The 10,461-nt window shown below is 36.2% G+C and overlaps 1 protein-coding gene across 9 annotated transcripts in view; it reads left to right on the top strand.

The window, feature by feature from the left end:
* The first annotated feature begins 6,053 nt into the window (after positions 1 to 6,053).
* The window catches only part of LOC119672669 (nascent polypeptide-associated complex subunit alpha, muscle-specific form-like), a 7,017-nt gene continuing 2,609 nt past the window's right edge, over positions 6,054 to 10,461 (top strand). For 2 of the 9 annotated variants that reach the window (XM_038083778.1, XM_038083779.1), the window contains exons 1-3: positions 6,054 to 6,161; positions 6,597 to 9,837; positions 10,087 to 10,452. In XM_038083778.1, coding sequence (XP_037939706.1) covers positions 6,120 to 6,161; positions 6,597 to 9,837; positions 10,087 to 10,452 — 3,649 coding nt within the window. In that variant the 5' untranslated portion in view covers positions 6,054 to 6,119. The remainder of the gene's footprint in view (positions 6,162 to 6,596; positions 9,838 to 10,086; positions 10,453 to 10,461) is intronic. The other 7 variants (XM_038083781.1, XM_038083785.1, XM_038083780.1 and 4 more) reach the window with 7 other exon arrangements.

Here is a 10,461-nt window from a genome sequence, read left to right on the forward strand (position 1 = left end):
TAAATATTGATGAAGATTAAGAATTTTGCGTTTTATTTAAAATTTCCGGAAACTTTTCGGTCACAATGTATATCTACTTTTATAAATATAATGAACCAAAAACAAAGCTTAGTTAGCTAGAAAACTTAGCTACTAATGGAGCAACTTTTGCAAATAATTTCGAGAATTAACACTGAAACCAAAGTTATCAATCAACTTTAAGATTAATGGTGTCAAATTTGTTAATATTAGAAATGGAAGTACCAATCTCTCAATCAATTTTTCATCCAGTTGGTGCAGTTAAAAACGGTTGTCTAAATTGCTAGAAATGAATCACTATATAAATATTCCAAAATGTTGGACTGTAAGTATTATGTTTTGTATACTACTATGTTTCCAGTTGATAATAAGGAGGATGCGTTGAATTGCTTGACAATTGTACAATATCATACCGAAAAGACGTGTTACAGACTCTGCTCCAAACTAGGGGCGTCAATGTGTATATCGTTGTATTTAGTAATGATTTTATTAACTCTGTACTTGTATAAGAATTGTCAAAGAACTTATAATAATTTTACTTTTTTCTTTTTTTATTATTTGAAACACAATATGTACAATAATATAAATACATATTCATTTGACTAGGACTAGTTCAAGTACAAAGAACTATCAAGCAGTTTTGTTATATTACAGAATACGTTTTAAAATTGTTAAGTTGTCAAAGACTTAGTGCTAATAGAGTAGTAATCTAAATTATTATTAGTCGACTAATTCGGGAGTAGATCTGAAGGCTTTGTTCGTTTAAGTGAACTTATAATAATAATAATAAAAATTTAAGTTAGTCTCAATCGATAGCACACAGCTATATTCTTTTGCCCAGAAATTCATCCATTGTTGTAACAATAACAGATTTCAAATAAGGTATGTATAACTAATATAATACAATTGCTAATAAAAAGTAGTTGATACTAGATATGTAATCAATTTATATACCTATATAGCAATTGTCAACAAATATAATTATTATGAATATTTCTTTTTACAATAAAAATATTTAATCTGTTGTTTCATTTTTGTGCATCCTTTTTGTTTAAGAATAAATGGAGAACCACTTCCTTTGGTCGACTCTGCAAACATATTATGACTGCAATTAAGTTAATTTATCTAGTTATTATTTAAAAAATAAATAAAAATTTTATCTCATAAAAGCAAAGTACTTCAAAACAACAATATCGCTATTCATGGTTTAATAGTAATATTTTTGTATAACATATATGATTGCTCTTTTGATTTTGAAGTACGAAAATGAATAATTGAACTTTTTATGTGTCACTCGTAAGAAATTGAATTCAAAAACATAAATTACAATAATAATTGTATGAAATTTGCATTTCATGTTTATGTGTTTGGCCACTCCTCCCGGATATTCGCCATGATTAATGGCCAGCCAAAAAGAGCCATAAGTTAAGCCAACAAAATACATACTATACAATGGCATGCGACAATTCCGTATCATTTTGTATATTTAAGGATGCGAATTTTGGTCCTGATTGAATTGCGAATCAGCGATTATGTTGTTGCCTTGCGGCATCATTAATCAATTCAAATGCAACGTGCGCTTGAATTATGAACATTTTAGCTTTTAGCCAATTTATAATGAAACTGATGGACCATTTTGTGTGACATTTCGGCGTTTTAGCAGAAATAATGTCATCATTAAATCATAAAAAGTCAAGCACAAAAAAAAAAAGACGACCAAAAAAAAAATCAAATTATAAGTTCTGAATACAATATTTGAAGTGGTGCAAAAAGCAAAAAAGATCTGATAACACGACTATTTATCGTTGTTATTCATACCTAAATAAATGTTGTCACTTGTGAACATATGAAATACGTTATACTATAAATAAATATACTATAAATTTTGTTAAAATATTTGTTTTTTTCATTAAAATTTTTTTTTTTTTTTAAATTTTTAAGTGCTGTAAACTATCACTTTTTAATATTAAAAAAAAATTTAAAGATTTTGTGAAAGATTTCTTTAGTGCTCTTAGCTGGTACTTTTTAACATTGAAAACGATTAACATATTAATGTACATTATGCTTCTATTTTGTATGTGTTACTTGAAAAGTTTTTTTTTAATACATATAAAATACTTTTATAGAAGCTTTATCTTTTGCTCATCTTACATAAAGTAAAGTTCTTAACATCCACAATGTTCCAAATAATATATTGATTTTTTTTTTTTCATTAAATTGTAAATTATAAAATACTGTAACTAATCTTTTTACGTAATTATCTATGGTTCAAAGCCTATCCTATAATTTGAGACTTATATCACTCCCAATACCTAAATATCTACAACATTTCTTCAATCGAACTTAAAATTGCTTAACAAAAATAGATATTACAAATAAGTTTCATATAAATAATGGTCTGCGAAGAACACCAGATCTGCGATCTGCGGTACTATATCTATCTAGTTTATACGTTTTATATTGGATTATAGTGAACAGAAAAATTTTATTTTCAATTAATTGAATTTTTGGTTGATTATAAAACTATTTCAAGTATTGCCATTATTAGTGGTATTTTTGGAAATATCTATTATATTTAATTATTCGCAATTAATTGTTATGGACTGCAAGCACTGAAATGACCTTGTCATTTGAAACTAAGACATACTTGACTTATATTATTCTAAATTCTGGTTGTATTTTTTTGTGAAAGTTTATTAACGAATTCATATGCTATGTTTTATTAGAACAAAATCATAAACCAGCTAAAAACAATTATATGGTTTAATTTTAATTCAACTATCATAATACAACAAGTTTTTGATATTATAACGACCAATCAATAAATTTAGTTAATTAGCTATTATAATCGTATATCGGTTTTGGTTATGTTCGAATTTCACCGTCAGTAACCATTTCGTTCTAAACGTTGACGCTAATTAGAAATATTAAGCGTAGACAGATCTATCAGTATTTAATCTTTCAAACCTAGAAATCTACTGAGGTTTCCCCTGAGGATACCGTTGACAACATCTTTTTAGCTGTATCCTTATCATCCATTTTCGCAAGATGTGCAGCACAGCCAGTGTACTCGCTGGATTTTTTAACACAAGACCTTTTGGAACTTATGATTTTACTAAGCTTGGAATTATTACAGAACTACATGATGTGAAATATATGACTAGATCATATCAATCCAAATCATTGTTTCAATTAAGAGTAACTATAAACCAATATTCACCGCAATAATTCATTAATATGATATATTACTTCACTTAAAGATTCAATCTTCTAAAGGATCTCAGTTATTTATCTTATGTTTCCTATCACACATGGCGGCGTAAAATAAACAATTTTTAATAGATTTATCTAAATTACAAATCTAACTTGAAAAAACCTTTAATATCGTTAACTCATTATTTACTTTTCGTAAGTTTTATATGTGTACCTCATGTAAACAAATGTCGTGAATATTTTTTCCTATTATATATCATTTATTATCAATTGTTTACAAAAGTAACAATTAAATTTATTATTAATTTATTTTGTAAATGAAAAACTTTGTAACAAATAATATTTGCAGCTCATTTGCAACTTTTTTTAAACTTATTTTGCTATTTGATTTCTAATAACAATTTTATCTTTGCCATATATTCATAACACGCTTGAAAACACATTGAAAATTATTACAGATATATCTACATAAAATTCTATTGTATGTTATATACCATACTCGTATGTACTATATTTAAATGAGTTTTGCTCATTATCTTTTCGATTCATGGCTTATCTGAAATATAAGCAAATATAATTAAAATTTATACGTATTTAAAAAACGGTGTGCAAACAAACTCGTATGTATGGAAAATAAATTTAAATCATTAAACTTTTGTTTTATACTGAAACACTAAATAAATATACTAAATAGAACTGCACACTTGTAAATATTTTAGCATTTATTTTAATTTAGTTTTGGAGAAAGTATTTCCGGTAGTAAACTCAAATGCCGTTGTTTATATTATAAATGAATTCTGATAGTGCGAAAGGAAATGCGAACTCATTATGATATCCAAACAATTTTAAAAATTAAATATAAAAAATATAAAATAAAAAAAAAATAAGTAAATAAGTAAAAAAAACGTGAAAATATAAAAACAGAAATATTAGGAGTTATTATATTATATTTAATTTAAATGCACATATATGTATAAAATATTCTGTTATATACATATATTTATTTGGTAACACCGACATTCAAATTAAAAAATAAAAAACTTCTAAATTGTATAGGTCAGGTTAGGTTAGATTGGTTGGTGACTTCTAAAAAACTTCTAAATTGTAGTATAGATCAGGTTAGGTTAGATAGGTTAGTGACTATCACTTAGTCAGTTCTTCTCTTGTCTTACACAATCGTGATCAAATATTTTACTAACACATCGGCTAATAAATCCGAAGGATGATATATTAGCAGTCAAATTTTAAGGCCAAAGATTATTCTATAATTGCTATTCTACAATAACTATTCTACAATAGAGAAAAACTTAGAGAAGTCCTAAAAGGATTGTATTACTTTTGAAGGAAACTACCTTGGTGAATAAATTTGAATTTTGCCAAAAAGTTGTTGTTTTATTGATTGTGCTACGGACTTATCAAGTGACTTATTATTTACCCACGTGAGCAGTAAAGAATATAATCTTTTTATATTTGCTCATGTCAGACATACTTAAAGACAGAGTCATTGACTTTCTGCAATTTAAGTAGTGAATCAGTTTTAAAATTAAAATACTAAAAAACGTACATTACTAATTTCTTATATTGTTTCTAAATCTTTAATTTTGAGAGCATACTTTTATCAAATTAAATTTATATATTGAAATATAGATGATATATAGTTGAAATAATTCATTGTTTGTTAGATTTTAAATTAATCTCAAACGACACTATTATATCAAAAATATTATTAAAAATCCGACAACTTTGTGCTGAATGTATTATTATATTTTTGTTTTGTTTTATATAAAATAATTACATATAACAACAAAAACTTGCATACAAGGTAATGTTCGAATATTCTATAAGAATATTCCACAGATTATTGGAAAGTGACAGAAGCAAAATATATTCCAGAACAAATTTTGACAGTCTTGAAGATTAGTACGATCTGTTAGAACTTATGTTGATTGGAGCTCTATTTGTCTGTTTATCTATTTCCTGATACATTAGCGGGCGTTTATCCGTGGGCAAGACCTTTTTGGAATAAAGAACCAAGTATATTTGACTTTAAATCTCCAACTTAATTGTATTAGTTTTCCTTGAAAGGAAGTATTTATCTTAAGACTTATTATTTACTGAAATTTTCTTTACAAAATCACTATTTTTCACATATCACTATTGTGTCTACAATAGTATTTGCTAAAGTTATTAAATTAAAAATCGAAAATATCTTAATTTATAATTAAGTTAAGTCCCATATATTTTTATGTTTTATATATGTATAGTTTATAAATAAAGTGATGGCTAACTGTGCTAAAAATATGAAATAAATCAAAAATTAAAAGACAAAAGTGTACCCTCACTGCACTTAAAGCACACAATATAAGTAAAAAAAAAATTCTGTAGAAATTAGCTAAATAATATGTTTAATATTAAATTGTGTGAATAAAAAGCTTCACTACAATTTTTTTTTTTAACACATCAAAGCGTAACGATTTCATTCATAAAACTCTAAGACAAACATAATAATGATGTTAATCAAAGTTAATGACGTAAAAAAAGAAATATCTAAAGAACAACATACTTCGTTCTATTGAATTCTTATAAGTAAGAAAATGCAATAAAAACAATTATGAATGAATGAATCATATTCCACGCACGATTATATTTAACTGAGACTTAATCCAAACACAAAAAAAGAAAATTGAACATAATTATTTTATCTTGTTTATCTTATATACCGCATAAGATATAAAATCTCTCATGAAATACAGCTATTGATACTGCAACATCAAAAAACAAACTTGCAAAAGATAAGATATTTAATGAAAAATATAAATTTTTGCTTTAAAAGCATCCTTGCATTATCAGATAGAAATCAGTAACAAAGTTACATTCGAACGAAAACGATGGCAACTTCTAAATTAATCGGATTCTTTATCCTGCTAGTGGTAATTTTTTATTTGCAATAACATGGAAACGCCATTTTAATCAGTGCTCTCTTTTCTATTTGTGTGTGTGTGTGTTAAACAAACAAAACATCTTGTACCTAACATAATAACTATAACAAAATACTGCACTTAACCTAACAAAACTAACAAGCTTTTACTTGTGATACTTTCGTGGATTCAAATTGAAACGTACGAAAACAGCACATCATCGGCAAACTATGCAAGTTTTAACAAAAAAATTTAAATAAAAAAATTGTATTATAAAATCATTTTTGTTTTTTGATATCTTGTGGATACAATAATAATGTACAGGAAAATAATATTGTGTAATAAAATATTAACTTCAGTTTAACCTTAGATTTAAATGACACTTTCCAAGCACTGTGTTTGCTTGATATTTGATGAAATCATTATGTGAATATTCTGTACTTACAGTTTGGCGCATTAGCAACAGGATCACCCATAAGCCCAGTCAGCATTGCAGTTTCTGATTCCTCTATACCACCAACAGAACCAAAATCGGTATCAATATCAGTTGAACCAGTTCTATCAGTACCGGAACCAGAATTCATAATAAAATCTGATCCCATAACAGAGGGGCCTGCAGTTGCTGCCGCTCCACTAGATTTCGCATTATCTGCAATAGATGATGTAGCAACTTTAATAGATCCAGTTCCATTAGTGGATGTAGCAGTTCCAACAAAACCAGCAGTTCCAGTAGACGTTGCTGCGCCCAGTGACATAACACTTCAAGTTGATATCGCAGCAGCAGATACCGCAGTCGTTCCAACAGATGTAGCCGCCTCAGCAGATCCTGCAGTGGCAGTTGATCCTGCAGTATCAGTAGATCCTGCAGTGGCAGTTGATCCTGCAGTATCAGTAGATCCTGCAGTGTCAGCAGATCCTGCCGTATCAGTAGATCCTGCCATTCAATCAAATACTGATACTGCAATTGCAGTAGAAGCATTGGTTCCAGCAGATGACATAGTACTTGTAGATCCAGTACCTCAAGTTGATGCTGGTGTCCCAGTAGACACAACGGTACAAGATAATATTGCAATTTCAGTGGATGTAGCAGCTACTGCCGAATCAACCATTCCTACAGAAATAGCGTCCCCGACTGACGCGGTAGCCCAAGATGACATTGTAATTCCAGTTGATGTTATACTTTCTGCAGATACCTCAGCAACAGCTGATCCTGCATCTGCTTCAGGAGATCCTACACTTGCTGCCGTTGAACCAGCTGCCGCTCCTGCAGATCCAGCAGCTACTCCAATAGATCCTACTGCCTCTGTGGATGCCGTAGTCTCCTCAGTTGACCCTGCGCTCGCCTCAGTTGATTCGACAGCTGCTTCTACAAGCTCCTCAGCTTCAGTTAACATAACAACATCAGACGATGGTACAGCTCTAGTAGATTCTACAGTCGCTGTTGATCCTTCAGTTGCTCCAGGTGACCCACTAGCTGCTTCAGCTGATCCAGCAGCAGCTCCAGTAGATGCTCCCGCCGCTACTGATCCTGCAGCTGCTCCTGTTGATCCTGTAACTGGTCCAGTTGATCCTCCACTCGCTCCAATTGATCCTGCACTCGCTCCAGTTGATCCTGCACTCGCTCCAGTTGATTCGACAGCTGCTTCTCCAAGCTCCTCAGCTCCAGTTGACACAGCCGCTGTTGATCCTTCAGTTGCACCGATTGACCCAGTAGCTGCTCCAGCTGATCCAGCTGCAGCTCCAGTTGATTTAACAGCTGCTTCTCCAACCTCCTCAGCTCCAGTTGACACAACAACATCAGACGATACGGCAGCTCCAGTAGATCCGACAGCCGCTGTTGATCCTTCAATTGCACCGGTTGACCAAATACCTGCTCCAGCTGATCCAGCACCGGTACCAGCAGGAGCTCCAGTAGATGCTACCGCCTCTGCTGATCCTGCAGCTGCTCCTGCTGACCCTGTAACTGGTCCAGTTGATCCTCCACTTGCTCCAGTTGATCCTGCACTCGCTCCTGTTGATCCTGCACTCGCTCCAGTTGATTCAACATCTGCATCTCCAAGCTCCTCAGCTCCAGTTGACACAACAACATCAGACGATGCTGCAGCTCCAGTAGATCCTACAGCCGCTGTTGATCCTTCAGTTGCACCGGTTGACCCAGTAGCTGCTCCAGCTGATCCAGCAGCAGCCCCGGCAGGAACTCCAGTAGATGCTCCCGCCGCTACTGATCCTGCAGCTGCTCCTGTTGATCCTATTTCAGGTCCAGTTGACCCTGCACTCGCTCCAGTTGATTCAACAGCTGCTTCTCCAAGCTCCTCAGCTCTAGTTGACACAACAACATCAGACGATGCTTCAGCTCCAGTGGATCCTACAGCCGCTGTTGATCCTTCAGTTGCACCGGTTGACCCACTAGCTGCTCCAGCTGATCCAGCAGCAGCTCCAGTAGATGCTCCCGCCGCTACTGATCCTGCAGCTGCTCCTGTTGATCCTGTAACTGGTCCAGTTGACCCTGCGCTAGCTCCAGTTGATTCAACAGTTGCTTCTCCAACCTCCTCAGCTCCAGTTGACACAACAACATCAGACGATGCTGCAGCTCCAGTAGATCCTACAGCCGCGGTTGATCCTTCAGTTGCACCGGTTGACCCACTAGCTGCTCCAGCTGATCCAGCAGCAGCCCCAGCAGGAGCTCCAGTAGATGTTCCCGCCGCTACTGACCCTACAGCTGCTCCTGTTGATCCTATTTCAGGTCCAGTTGACCCTGCACTCGCTCCAGTTGATTCAACAGCTGCTTCTCCAAGCTCCTCAGCTCCAGTTGACGCAACAACATCAGACGATGCTGCAGCTCCAGTAGATCCTACAGCAGCTGTTGATCCTTCAGTTGCACCGGTTGACCCACTAGCTGCTTCAGCTGATCCAGCAGCAGCCCCAGCAGGAGCTCCAGTAGATGCTCCCGCCGCTACTGATCCCGCAGCTGCTCCTATTGATCCTGCACTCGCTCCAGTTGATCCTGCACTCGCCCCAGTTGATTCGACAGCTGCTTCTCCAAGCTCCTCAGCTCCAGTTGACACAACAACATCAGACGATGCGGCAGCTCCAGTAGATCCCACAGCCGCTGTTGATCCTTCAGTTGCACCGGTTGACCCACTAGCTGCTCCAGCTGATCCAGCAGCAGCCCCAGCAGGAGCTCCAGTAGATGCTCCCGCCGCTACTGATCCTGCAGCTGCTCCTGTTGATCCTGTAACTGGTCCAGTTGACCCTGCGCTAGCTCCAGTTGATTCGACAGCTGCTTCTCCAACCTCCTCAGCTCCAGTTGACACAACAACATCAGGCGATGCTGCAGCTCCAGTAGATCCTACAGCCGCGGTTGATCCTGCAGTTACACCGGTTGACCCAGCAGCTGCTCCAGCTGATCCAGCAGCAGCCCCAGCAGGAGCTCCAGTAGATGCTCCCGCCGCTACTGATCCTGCAGCTGCTCCTGTTGATCCTGTAACTGGTCCAGTTGACCCTGCACTCGCTCCAGTTGATTCGACAGCTGCTTCTCCAACCTCCTCAGCTCCAGTTGACACAACAACATCAGGCGATGCTGCAGCTCCAGTAGATCCTACAGCCGCGGTTGATCCTGCAGTTACACCGGTTGACCCAGCAGCTGCTCCAGCTGATCCAGCAGCAGCCCCAGCAGGAGCTCCAGTAGATGCTCCCGCCGCTACTGATCCTGCAGCTGCTCCTGTTGATCTGTAACTGGTCCAGTTGACCCTGCGCTAGCTCCAGTTGATTCGACAGCTGCTTCTCCAACCTCCTCAGCTCCAGTTGACACAACAACATCAGGCGATGCTGCAGCTCCAGTAGATCCTACAGCCGCGGTTGATCCTGCAGTTACACCGGTTTGACCCAGTAGCTGCCCCAGCTGATCCAGCAGCAGCCCCAGCAGGAGCTCCAGTAGATGCTCCCGCCGCTACTGACCCTGCAGCTGCTCCTGTTGATCCTATTTCAGGTCCAGTTGACCCTGCACTCGCTCCAGTTGATTCAACAGCTGCTTCTCCAAGCTCCTCAGCTCCAGTTGACACAACAACATCAGACGATGCTGCAGCTCCAGTAGATCCCACAGCCGCTGTTGATCCTTCAGTTGCACCGGTTGACCCAGTAGCTGCTCCAGCTGATCCAGCAGCAGCCCCAGCAGGAGCTCCAGTAGATGCTCCCGCCGCTACTGACCCTGCAGCTGCTCCTGTTGATCCTGTAACTGGTCCAGTTGACCCTGCACTCGCTCCAGTTGATTCGACAACATCAGATGATGCGGCAGCTCCAGTAGATCCCACAG

Source organism: Teleopsis dalmanni, chromosome 1, assembly GCF_002237135.1.
Source record: "Teleopsis dalmanni isolate 2A chromosome 1, ASM223713v2, whole genome shotgun sequence".
NCBI classification, from domain to species: domain Eukaryota; kingdom Metazoa; phylum Arthropoda; class Insecta; order Diptera; family Diopsidae; genus Teleopsis; species Teleopsis dalmanni.